This window comes from Melanaphis sacchari, unplaced genomic scaffold, assembly GCF_002803265.2.
Source record: "Melanaphis sacchari strain LSU unplaced genomic scaffold, SCAv2.0 Contig84_pilon_pilon, whole genome shotgun sequence".
Taxonomy (NCBI): domain Eukaryota; kingdom Metazoa; phylum Arthropoda; class Insecta; order Hemiptera; family Aphididae; genus Melanaphis; species Melanaphis sacchari.
The window spans coordinates 1,076,676-1,091,242 of NW_020271599.1; the positions used below are offsets into that span (position 1 = coordinate 1,076,676).

General features: G+C 25.5%; 1 protein-coding gene across 2 annotated transcripts in view; it reads left to right on the forward strand.

The window, feature by feature from the left end:
• LOC112602154 overlaps nt 1–11,881 on the forward strand; it is a 59,480-nt gene extending 47,599 nt beyond the window's left edge. The window contains exons 6-8 of one of the 2 annotated variants that reach the window (XM_025350103.1): nt 367–471; nt 6,079–6,348; nt 11,002–11,881. In XM_025350103.1, coding sequence (XP_025205888.1) covers nt 367–471; nt 6,079–6,348; nt 11,002–11,504 — 878 coding nt within the window. In that variant the 3' untranslated portion in view covers nt 11,505–11,881. The remainder of the gene's footprint in view (nt 1–366; nt 472–6,078; nt 6,349–11,001) is intronic. The other variant, XM_025350104.1, reaches the window with a different exon arrangement.
• The last annotated feature ends 2,686 nt before the right edge of the window (nt 11,882–14,567 follow it).

Consider the following 14,567-nt stretch of genomic DNA (forward strand, 5'->3'; position numbering starts at 1 on the left):
ACTTCAGTTTGTTTTTGTTTTTATTATATTATTTCCTAGAGAAATGATTAGTCTGGATAAAGATTATTTTTATAAGTATTTTCTTGAGCGTAAGACATTTTTCTTCTACGGAAATGATTTATCATAATAGAGTATTTCAGTTACATTTTAAAATACTTGATATATGTATATGTTATGTGTGTGTAATTCATTTTACTTAGAAAAACCATCAATATAATTGTGTGTTGGATTAATAATATATTTCGATGACATAAAGTTAAGTACCCAACTGTACCAGTGTGACTATTTTATGGAGGACAATGAATATTAATAGGGTTTATTTTAATCATTGAATAGTATTTTAAATTATTTTTTTTATTTTGTTAGATCCTAGTTATTCTGATGGTGATCAACTAGATGGGCCAGAACTTCAGCAAGTGCCATCGATTTTATTTAACAAATATGCGCTGGACAGGGAAGAATCTCGAAGAAGTAAGTTTTCAAAAATTATCTGTCATTTTTCAACAATTATCAATATTATAAAATTTATAGTTAGATTCATAATTTGCAATTTATATTAATTTTAAAGTTAATTATAATATTTATGTAATTGTATGGTAAGATCAATATTTCGAATAGCCAATACTAAAATTTACAATTAATATCAGATGAGTAATACGGAAAAAAATTAAAGTAAAATATAACTTTTGATGTACGTTTAAAAATAAGTTAATAAAATACATTGAATTTATAATTTATTATTGTATTAAATAAAAAAAAAATATTTAAAATATAAAGGTTTTGTAAAAATTGACAATGAGATAACTAAAAAATTAAAGAATTAAATTTAAACTATTCATATTAAGATTTGAAAATTTATTACAAGATTTTTTATAAGTTCTTCAACTTTTATAAAAAAAAAAAAAAAAATAAATAAATAAATAAATAATTAGAACTGAATCAACCTACTGTAATACTAACAATAAAATAAATTACTGTAATAGTAATATCAAAAAATGTATCATGAAATATTATAATATAAAGTAACAAACAGTTAGCTGACCTAACTCAGAATCGTTTTTCGTGAACAATGATACATCATTGAATTCAAATTACGGCACAACGGAACAATATTCATTTGACCACTTTTTTTTTTGGTGGAGAAAAGGGGTATTTGCGCTAAAATAAAAAAAGTATGTTTTTTCTGACAGCCCATTAGCGCCAAATTTACTTGCATAAAAATTTTACATTAAAAAATTTGATTAATTCGTACACTTAAAAGACATCGTGGCTGTAACGTATAGTAAAGTTATTTCTATAAGTCTATAGATTTCAAAGTTCCATATATTATTGCGTAGGATTATTGAAAACAAGTTTTATATCAGTTTTATTATGTTATACAATGTAGATGTTCCGTTATCGTTATTTATTTTGTCAAAAGAACAATTGCAGTGTGATTTTATCCGACATTCGTTTCGTTAAACTATATGTCTACATAATATTCTTGTTTGGATAAATATAATTACGTTATAGTAAATAATATTTGAATTATAAATTATAAAAATGGAGTTCATAACAACCACAAGAGGGAAAAAAATAGTTATAGAAAATGACCATAGGTATATCTCAGCATATATGTATATCTTCTAAAAATGTTAAATATATAGTAAGTAAATAATATTTACTTACTATTTATCATTGTTAAAAAAAAAAAGTTATTTTTAATTATTATTTAAAAAAAATTCATTATTATATAATTTAAATAAAATTTTATTGATTATTCTTCGAGAAAAAAAATATTACTTTATTATAATAATTATACCGTGTAAATTTGGTACAAATGGGCTATCAGAAAAAACATGCCTTTTTTATTTTAGCGCAAATAGGCTGTACACAAAACGAATTTTTTTTTTTTTGGCGCAAATGGGCGATACTTTTTTTTATTATAAAAATAAATAAATTGTATCGTACTGGGTCACTCAATCACAGGCTTAAATAACAATAATAGATTTAGGTAAGCATTAAATTTTAACAATAATATACAATGTCAATAATATTAAAGTCTTATTTTTTAATTGGTTTTGTATTCACTCAAATGTTGCTTTTCAACCACGATTGTGGTATTTTATGTTTTTCTGTATCGTTTTCACCTAAAACAATTTCAATCTTTTTTTTTTTTTTTGCAAAAAATAAAATCCAGATGCGACATTTATCTGAGTAGGTCGCTTTATGATATTTTACTGTTAGTGCGTTTCTATCTGAACTATATTTTATATATAAATACGTAAGTGTATACTTGTATAAACAATTTATGTTGGCTGTTGACATATTGATACATAAAATTGTTTGCTGAAAGAAAGAAAAAATCTTATAAATAAATTGTAGCTTCCTTATTTCTCTAATAATTTATAATAATTACATTTTCAAGATATTTAAAATATGATTTAATAGAAGATTAATACGCATTTAATATTCCTGCACATAAACATCTTATTTAATTGATATAGCCATATTATAATCTTTAAGGTTACAGCTAGTTGTAGTTGTTCTTTGTTAGTGATGTTTTTTGATAAAATGAATATAACCTATCTGTGCACATACATCAAATAATTTTGTAGTCCATTATAACGTATTTTTTTATTGATATTTCCTAATATTACGCTATTTAATTTAGTTTGGTTACTAAACGTGGTGTGTAGCAATATTATGTTTATTACCTATATTTTTGTGAAGGCTATAAAATCTAATATCCAAGATGATCAGGTAGTGAATTGAAACCAAATTGGCCATTGAAATTAGTTACAGTTAAACGTTTTAAATGTTTAGTGGTTCGATTTGAAATTCATTATAATTGATTAATCAATAATTCAAAAACACAAACTATTTGTTTCTTAATTAATTTTAGTATCCTTTGTTTATTTTTTATGTGGTGCGGATATCATTTGTATTAAAAATAAAATATACTTATTAAAATAAACTCCATCAGAAATGTCAATAGAATGTAAAAAATATGTAAATTTGCTATGCAAATTTGTTTATTTATGATATTTATTACGAAGTAATACCAAAGTTTTTGGGAACTTGGATTTTTTCACAACCAAATCGCTGATAAGTCCAAACTCAATGCATAGCTTATACAAATGTATACTATTTTGCCAACCTTTTATTTAAGACATAAATAACTCGCGACAACAATTCTAATTTTAGTTGTTTAATTTATCGTTGTTAAACAATGAAATTATATGCCCCTAAATAAAATAAATAATAATGATGTAAATATTATTTTATAAAGATGATTTGTTTGGATATAATGTTAATTAAAATTAGACGTAAATAATCGGTAAGATTAAATTATTGCTACGTAATAAAATAAGAACTTATAAACGATTAAAAAATAAATAATATATGAAATATAAATCAAAAACACTTATACTTATTTTACTTTTGCTATCATCATAATATGTAACAAAATGTAGAACAACATTTATGTTTAGTGTCTTTATTTTTTATTTATTTTTTTATATTTATACTTTATAAATGGTATAAATAGGTATAATGCATGATATAGAATATTGTAAATTCTGTTGAGTGTATATTAATAATTTAATATGACGCTTTATAAAAAGTAAGATTAAAATGCAATAAATTTAATCGATAATTCTTATCCTTTAATCTGAGAGAATTTCAGTCATTTTAATTTAATTTGAAAGTTAGGTAACTAAAATTAAAATACATTAATACGAAATAAATAAAGTGCTAGAACGGGATAAATAATTAAAATTAGAGTAGTTTTATTTCACACGATTTCCCACAAAAGTGAACTAAATTGAAATTTGTAATAATTATATATTATTATTTAATAATAAAACAGTATTTCTAATCAAAAATCTCATTATTATTTTTCGTTACACGTTTTCTTATGGATTACTTTGTTGACTTAAATTTATACATATGCTTTACCTAAGTTAGTAAAACAAGTCTTAATTAAAATACCCTTATGACAGCAGACTTTTTTATAAATATTTTTATATTTGGTTGTTAATAAAACTATAGTGGTATGGTATTTGTAATAGGTATTTTGAATAAAATTATAATTATTTATTTTACCTATAGATGGTGTAAATTCTAACGGTTATGTATTTTATCTAAGAATCATTTAGAATAGGATAGTTTTTTTTTTCAAAGACATATTTGAATAAATTTTTTACAGAAAATTATTGACAACTATTATGATTAATTATTATTACATTAACGTTTATTAGATTTTATAACAGGATGTATTGTTGAATTTTTACAAAATTCTTTTTTCACTCAGGTAATGTGTGTTTTATTTTTTTTTATAATAATAATTATTATTAAATTTACTAGTAATCAAGAATAATACGTAAGATGTTTATATATATATATACGTATATATCTGTCTTATATATTTATTATTTTTAATATTCATAATTTAACCATTGAGTAAATAAAACTTTTTTTTTATCAATATATTTATTTTAAAACCGCCAATAATAATTAATTTAACTTATATTATTTAATTAGCAACGCTGTATTAACTGGGCTCAAAACTTAGACAAAAAAAAAAAAATTATCAATAAGACAGAAATTGTGTACATATAAACAATGTCATTGAAGTGCTTCATTAAACACAATATTACGTGCACATTTCACGATAGTTCAAGTTGTAACACATACGTAAAGGTACCGTGGTCGTATCGATAGGACTATTAAGATCACAAAAATAGCGATACAATAAAGTACAAAAAGGATAACTGATGTGTTTAAAATTGAGCTGAATGATATTGAACAAAAACTAACTGGAACATAGCACGAAATCGGATTACTAATAAGATTATAAATGGAACTATTATATCATTTAAGTGTCGTAATAATAGTCACGTTTTGTTGACGCTGTGTTAAGCTTCCCGAAATGTCATCTATCCAATCTTCATTTATGGAGTTCCAGAGCTTTCTTTCATAATCATTATGCTGTAGACAATATCGTAATTTCATGTGACTTCGGTGAATAACAGTTTTCAACCCGGGAGAATATCGTTAAAAGGAATAGTAATGCTAAGATTGCAGGTCTTATCGGTTCAGCGAACAAAATAACTTAACATTTTTATAACTAAAGTTGTTCCAAGTATTCACTACTCTTAGTAATGAACCTAAAAAGTTTTACATTTTTAGACTGAATAGAATTGATGTCCATTTCGTTGAATAGAATACAAAATAAATTGTTGAAAGTGTATTAAATAAATAAAAAAAAAAAAATCACAGAATTTCATTAACGTGAAAATACACGTTGTAGTATCGAAGTCCAAAATCGTATGCATTAAAACACGATCTCTAAAATTATACGAAATAAGGTGGCGAAAAAAAAAATACACCAAAGCTGCAATACGAATCGCTTATTATATAGGTACACAGCTATACTGTGTTTAGTGTCCGATGCGATAAGTGGCAGTCGAACGGAATGATAATGTAATTTGTCGGAAAACCAAAAAAAAAAAACAGATTAAAATCAGCTAACGTGGTATATGTGTCGTGCTAAATATCATACTTATAATATACTGTATCTTATTATATCATAACTATATTATATAATATAAAAATTGTGTTTAAATAGTCAGAAAAGTGACTAAAAATGTTTTTGATGGATATTCGTTAATTTTGAATTGGTTTTTTTTTTTTTTTTAATAGTTGATGAATATTTTTAATTTGTAGTAAAATGTATTGCCTGATTGACAAAAAAAAATTTTTTTCACGACAAAAATAATTTTTGATTACATATTTTGATACGCCAAAGTTTTTTTGTTGTTGCCAATTTCGACCCATAATAATATTAAGTTCTAATATAAAAAAATAATAGTTATGTATTATTAAGTTACCAGTGAAAATAATTATCATTGGTATACTATTGGTTATTCCGAACAAGTTGCGTCTTGTCACTGATATATTAATAGTAATATAGATTCACTAGATTCATGATCGTCTTATTTTACTACGGTGTAGTCGTGCAGGTTGTGGTCGTTGACTGTGTGTTATATAATATGCATGATAAACGAATATTATTTTTGGTGTTTGTTTTTGTAGTTCATCCAAAGCAAAGTCAAGAGATCCGCCGGAACATCCGGGGTCACTCGGCTGCGCCAAATTTGGCGACGGAAACGCCGTCGGGTACGTTGCGAATGAACAGCCGAAGCAAGACACCTCAGCATCTGGTCGTAGATATGCTGCCAATGGACCATCCTGACCAGGATTACTACCAGAAACCGAAATTCCGACCGAGACATCGGAATTCCAATCAGAGTAAGTCACGAGAAGAATTCTTGGGCGGTGGTGGCTGTGGCGGCGGTGGAGGCGGTAAGGTTGTGCTTATAAGGAAAACGTCGCAAACGACAATCACACATATATACACAAATGCACACGCATACATACGTGCACGCAGCATAATTGCTGATTAGAATTTGTTTTCCCTTATATTTTTTACATTCACAGTTATTCACTAAGTATACCATCTCCTATATTTTATTAAATAATGCATTTTAATAAATTCAGATTATGGGCATTTTTAAATATACTAAAATACCATAATATTTTAAAACTCATGAAATTTGTTTTACTTAGACTTAGGAGTAAACTAACCTTTTATTTTTCAAATTAAAACCTCTTTTTTTACTGTAAATTATTAAGTGGATAACTTTTTAAAAAATTTTGATATATTAAAATGTTTCTATGAAAACAAATAGTCCTTAAAAATGGTTTTATACAAATTTAAAATAGATATAGTATGTATCATATTTAAACCGTTTTTAAAAATTATAAATATTAGTAAGTTAATTTAAATTACTAAAATTTTCAAATTACCACAACCCCAATATATTCTAAAGCCTATTATCTTTGTTAAATAAAGTTTAGCTAAAACTATTTGTTTGAATTTTGAATAAGGTGCACAAACATTTAAATTGAAATTCTCAGCTAAATAATTTTATTAAAGGAGGATTTTAATTTGAAATATACAAGTTTGTTCACAATGCACTCTATAAATAATACAAAATTATCTCAATTATTAAAAAATGTGGTCTTTAGATAGATTTAAAAATTAAATTATTTTAAATTAGACTTTGAAAAATAGAATTATTGAAGAAGTAAAATACTTGATTAATCAACCTGAATATGTATACACTGATGAGTAATGATGTAAACTTTTGCTTGGTGTTCATTTTCATCCTTTTTATATGATCTACGTAATCAATTTTGATTTTTATCACATTATATTTATTGATATAGACCCCTAAAATTCATTGTCAGTTGAATGTTTTTGGTCGTAGAACTAAAATAATCAAAAAGACAGATATAATCCTCATCCGTCATCTCTTTCGAAACAAAATGTGAATTTTATAATCGCGAGATCTGTGTGCGTGTGTGTGTTTGGTGATAATAGTCATTTCTGACCGGCTTCAGATGTGACCTGAGTCGGAACGGACGTTTGCCAATCTGCTGTCTCATAATCGGACGTCTGCGGACACATTTCCGACTGACCGGAAGAAAATCTTCGACGGCGAACGGAATTAATTATGAGCGTCTCCACTATTAGTACCTATGATACAATATAATTATTCTTTGAAAATACTATACATAAGCATCTGACCATTTTTTATTTTATGATATAGGATCAATTTAGGCATAAAATTAAATCACTTGGTATTAAAAAGTTAATTACATTTCATTTGTAACAATATAATCGTCTCCGTCAAAATTTAGTTTACAGTTTAATTCACTGGAAAACTTATTTACATAAAATTCTTAATTTTAAAATAATAATAATAATATTTACTTTTCCTTAAAAAAAATCAAAACATACAAACATTTTTTAAAAATTTAGACAGAAAATGTCGTGATGAACACAACTACAGTACTACAATATAACAATAATACAATAATATTAGGTATACGCTATTTAATTTTGAAATGGTATTTTTTTTTTAAATATATCTTATTTTAATAAAATAAAACAGTTAAAATATATTGGCATGATGAAATTAAATTTTTAAAATATTTAAGTAATTTTAAATAAGTTATACTTTTATGTTTTATGTCTTTGAAAACTAATTTCAAAGCATTTTATAGCGTATACGATTTGAGAATATTTTGAAAAATGATGATATCGTAGTTTAGTAGATTTTTTGCCGGTATAATGTACTTTTTAATCAATATTTTATTCGTATATTAAGTGTTGCATATAAAATTAAGTAGTATATATTATTTATCTTGACGGATTTACTTTCTGAGAATTTAAAATAAAACACAATATCATATTTAATTAATTTATAATATATCCTCTGTAATTTTTGAAAAAAAAAGCAAATTATCGTTTTAAACAATTATTACTATGGTTTAAAATAAGTTTAAAAATTGAATATAAAACGTATAGCATTGATAATATTTTATAGTTTGTGTTTTACTGAGTTAGCATTATTTGTTTTTCGATGAATTATTTAAATATTATAGTAATTTTTTTTATTTATACGATTTTAAACAAATTAATTTTTACATAATCTTTTGCAACGGATTAATGTAATTATCATACCTATTTCGTGTTGTAATCTTATAGACCTCTAAATTGACATTTTGTCAAAACTGTAAATATGAAACTTATGATTTTCGATTGGACTGTTTGCTATTTTTGGTCCCAAAGTAATAAACTATTTTGTTCAAGTTAACATGATTTGGTATTAAACTATTAACTAAAAACTAGAATACAACCCGAGATCTAATATTTCACTGATGATAAAAATTCAGCCATTTTTGTACAAGAGTAAAATTTCGAGAGCGTAAATTACTTGAAAAACGAGGTATGTATGTTGTTCTTCCGTGAAATCGAACATTCTAATTATGTTGCGTAACGGAACGAACAATTCTAACGTATCTGCTATCGCTAGGCTGCAGAACATAGTTTAAGTTCTCAGAAAAACCAGGGAATAATACGATAATATATTACGGTCAACTTTTTGCTTTTCACTTCCTCTATATTCATCTGACACCGCCTACTAAACTTTGGATGGGTATTTTTCTGGGGCATCATTAATCTGCGATGGGCATAGAAAATAAATACCTAAAATGGGAACAGAATGAAGATGAAAATAATAGAACGGGATAAAGAAGCCTGAAGTTTTTTATGACTTCCCTGTGAAATCGCTTAAAATATAAGTTAAGATGATTTTTGGTTTTTATCATCATCCATTGCTATTTGTGAACAAACTATTTTATTATCAAACACGTATTATACCAACATGCATAAATTTAACCATGAACAATGTAGGTACTGTTAAAATATGTATGTTGTCAAAATTAAAAGGTTCCGATTTTTTTTAAGTATGATGCATTTTCATAATCGTTGGTAATCATAAAATAAACATTAAATGCATATTAAACTGAATGATAAGTGTTTATAATTATACGATTCGTAAACACAAACTTACAATTTTCTATATAGATGCAAACGTATGAATAATGTTGAGCGTTTATATGTACTAATATGAATATATAGTTTGATTTTACTTAAATTTTGCTTACTTTTTGTTTTATATTTATCTAAAGTCTAAATTTTATTTATTTAAACTATACTATGTATAATTGATATGCTAATGTATTGGTAAAGACATTTTACAATTCTAACTTTATTCAATTGATCAAAAGATAAGTTATGAAATATATGAACGTATTTTAAACTTCAAAACATTCGACGATGATCATCTTTAAGAGTGAAATGGGTTAAAGAGGTATAAATATATTTCATGATAGTATTACAATATGAATAAAGTTCAAATAAGTTCGTGACATTTATTTCAATGGTTCTTATTTGAATAAAAACGAATGTTCATACTGTATTCAAATTCGGGATGTTTTATATACCTACATAATTTTAAAATAAAAATGATATTCGAAAAAATAAGAAAAAAAAATTAAAATTGAATAAGTTCTTTTAAAAAAAAATCGCATAATGACAAAAAATATCAACAAGTATTTGAGTGTACATGATTGTATTTTTATGTAATATATACATGTATAAATGCCTTACATATAAAACAAAAAATACGCTGCATCTATACAGTTAGGTACTTACTCGTTACAATAGTATAATACCATTGAAATTCTCGTAATTTTTGACGATTTTTCATTTGAATAATTACAACTTTTACTATTAATTTTTGTATAAAAATATCAAATTCTCTCTATCAAAAAATCTATAAAATTTTTCCACAAGGTCGATGTGAGGTCGTTTATTTATTTATTTAGTTGGTGTAACTTCGTATAAACGAATATTCGCAATAAAGTTAGAGAGTGCTAAAATAATTTATCTTTTACAGACCTGTAGGGGATTTCTTGGTTTTACCCACACACAACGTATTATGCAATTTTTTTTTTAAACGTTCTATCAAATTATTAAAAAAGATTAAGCTTTCTGATTTGTTAACGGTCATTTTAATTTGTACTATAATTATTTTTAATCAATTTAATATACAAGTTCAATTTTAAAATCGAAATTATCATTATTTACAAGTAATTTGTGAAATGAATTTGATATACTCTGATTATTTAATTAAAAATATGCGTAAACCTTCATTAAAAGTTTCAGCTTAATTTATTGAATTGAGTGAGTAAAATAGAAAAAATAAACATTATTATTTATTATTATTACCATTACAATGAATAAGAAAATTTATAAATTTTAAACTGATAACAGTTTTACAATTTAAATTTTCATACAAACTATAGTAATATTTTTTATACGCATTTAAACGTATCTATAACTGCAATACACAAAATTTAACTATCTATATACTGTGTAGTTGTCTATGGTAAAATAAATTGTATTAAAAAAAGGCTAGTTTTATGACATCGGTTTTACTTTAAAATTTAAAAATATTTATATTAATATTTATGTTTATTTCAATATTTATTTTTAATTTTTCAATTTTTTGTTTTAACCACCATCTCCCGTGGTTTCCGCAGGCAAACGTTTGGAAGTGATGGCGCCCAGTCCTCGTATCATGTCGCCCTTGGGTTTCGCGGTAAACCGGCAGTACCCTCGGCGGTCGACTCGGTACAGCGACTATTACGATGACGCGGAGCCATACGACTTCGACGACAACAACCCGGATCACATTAAGCCCGTACCCATATGGCTGTGCGTGCTGCTGGTAGTTAGCTACATAATCATGGGCGCATTCCTGTTCAAGAGCTGGGAAAACTGGGAGTTACCGGACTCAGCGTACTTCTGCTTCATAACGCTCACCACCATTGGGTTCGGCGACTTCGTGCCCGCCCAGCGTGTGATGAACAAGGGCGACGATACCAAGCTCCGCATATGGTTCTGCTCGCTGTACCTGTTGTTCGGCATCGCCCTCTTGGCAATGAGTTTCAACCTTGTTCAGGAAGAGGTGATCAGCAACGTCAAGACCGTGGCCCGACACTTAGGCATCATCAAGGATGAGGATGAGGAGGAGTCTGAGTGATGGCGTACTCGTCCAATAGTATAATAATATTTTATATTATCATCGTGAACGTACGTTGAATGAAATATATATAATATGAACCGCGTATATACGCCATTATAACTTTCGCATTAATATTGTTTTAAATATTATGTTTTATAATATACGTAATCATTATGTCCATGTGCTCACGGCCGTCAACTGCCTGTGCTCGTTTTGTATATTTTATCTTAAATTATAGTGTTTAGATCATTTTGAGATACATTTTAAGATATATTTTAAGAACTGTAATTAATCGCTTTACGGATACAAAGTTTGCGTACAGATATCTAAAGATGTAACATTTATATAGAAAAAAAAAATTATCTTTGTAAAAATCGATTTTAAATTCTAACTGAAATTTTTAATTTTAATTGTTATTAATGACGGTAATAATATGCTATTTTCATATTAATTTTATTCTTAATGTAAATTGATTTAATTTATTATATGAAATGACATAAATTCCATCCATGCATAAAATTATAAAATAACACAACATACAATACTTTATGCTCTTCACTAAAGTTCACACTTTACGCGTGTATGCAACTACAACATTTGTATCGTTATCAAATAAAATATTAGATTTTGTCATATAATTGAAAAATATTGTATTGTCATGATAAAAATGTATGTACATTGTACAATACATTATTTTTTACGTGCACAAACGGTCTATTAAATTATAAGTAAAATATACAAAATGCGCGCAGATGATTGCTACTAGCTGTCATAATACTTTTGCTCTTCAGGATTAGCTGGAATCGTAAATATCGGTATGTAAGCTGGTAGATTTATAATATATATATTTTGATATTATAAATAGTTGATGCGTTTTAATAATATATATAGGTAATGTGTTAAGAATTCAACAAATGAAAATCGTAAAAAACCTACGTTATTCGATCAGCACTCTGGTTTAAACAACCATAACCTGTCATTATACTTGTTTTCGATGAATATAATATTGTTATTAGAGTGTTTTATCGTTCTAATTTATTCGTCATCTGTATATTTCGTAAATACTTTTTCGCGATTTTTATTCACCATACCTGTTTGCTATAGATAATAACTTCAATTATTATGTTATTTTAAAATACTCCCGATTAATTTTAGTATTATGGAAATAGTTAATTTCATTGGTATATTATGTTAAACGATAATTTGAATTAAAACTTATAACAAATACGGTAATTTAAACGAAACGTAACGGTATTAAATTTAAATTCACGCCATAATGTCGTGGTAATTATGTCGCTGTAAAAATGTCGTGAACACAAAAAAATCACGATGTTAAAAATATAAAAATACAATGTTAATATATTATAATTTATAATATACATACCTATGTATAGTATAATTTTATTTTATTTTTATTTTGCAAAGCAAACAGTCATACTTAATAAATATAAATAATGTAGGAAGTGAAAAATAATAATAATTAAAAATATTGTAATACACGAAATAATAAATTATATTTTTAAATTAATTGATACTGGAAGTTATATAAATTTCCACGTAGGTAGTCGATAATTGATCAATTTTTATAATCATCACATACGGCTTTAGGTCAAATCGCAAAATGTTTGTAATTTTTCTTTGTCGGATGTTTAATGTCAGCAATAGGCACACTGTTCAACTTTTAGACGGTTAAGGCTTTCTTCCTTTTTCAGTGAATTGATAAAAATTCAGATAAAAGGTTGACGAGAACTTAACATTGAATTAAATGTTAATTAGTAATATAGGTACACCGAATTTAATTTTCGTAGGTATATAGTGTTATATTATTATCAGCTATGGCACTTTAATCTAATCTAATCCTAATAACGAAAACCGGAACTGCAAGCCACATTGGCGACTACAGCGATGCATTACTACCTGCAAGATTTTGTTTTGGTGACATTTTTACGGTGAAATTTTGATGCGACACTATTACATTTATATAAAATCAAAACTGTCATAGAGTAAACTTAACGTTCTATATGCGCTAAAATTTGACTGTGTATACAAGCCCGTTGCATTGCATAAGTGTAATTTAGCTTGAGAATACATAAACGAAAACGAGGTCACGAATCTTTGATAAGGATCAACCGTTTAAATATCTAAAGCTATCAATGTAATGTGTTATAGTGCGTTTAAAATACCTAATAGAGCAATGGAGATGTTGACAAAATTATTTGTATTATATATATATAGATAATCTATGACATAAAACGGTGTATGTAAAAAAATTAATGTGACTTTTCAACTATTGTATTTTTTTATTTATTTATGAATTTGAGTCAACATAACTTTTGTCATGCTCCATAATAATAATGATCATTACGATTTTAATCAATTAGATGTAAGTGGCCCGTATTTATATTTTATTTTATGAAAGAAAATCAATAAATATTGCAATAAAGTTATGATAAATATATTTTATATTTTCAACAATTTTTCTCCATAATCAAGTTTTGATTTAACATAATGATATAGAATAATAAAGTCTTTTGGTTTTGATATAAAATGATAAATTTTAATAAATTTGACCGTACTAATTTTATTACAAAACAAAAACAAAAAAAAAAATCATTGATTAATTAATAGAAAACATTTTTATACAAAATACTGTTATAATATTAAATACTATGTTCAAGTACTGTACATAATAATATTATATTTATATTATTTTCTTGGAATACGGAATTTCTCTTTTAAGTATTTGCATAGTAATAATATATTTATAAATTATCTATTTATCTTTTACAAACATCTAGTTGTCTTCTAAGTACTAACATATTAGATTATTGAATTAATATCATAGTTTTCTTATTATACTATATTTTTGAATAATAAATTGTGCTCGTGATTCTTACAATATAATTTATATTTTATTTTATCATTTAATATTTAAAAAAATCCAGAGAGCATTGTTCCATGAAAAATATGTTTTTTTTTTTTTTTTTTTTTGATATAATATATTTATAATTGCATTTATTATTATTAGTTTTAGTTTACTAATCTTAATAACTAGTTGAATTAAAAATATTTTTAAATATG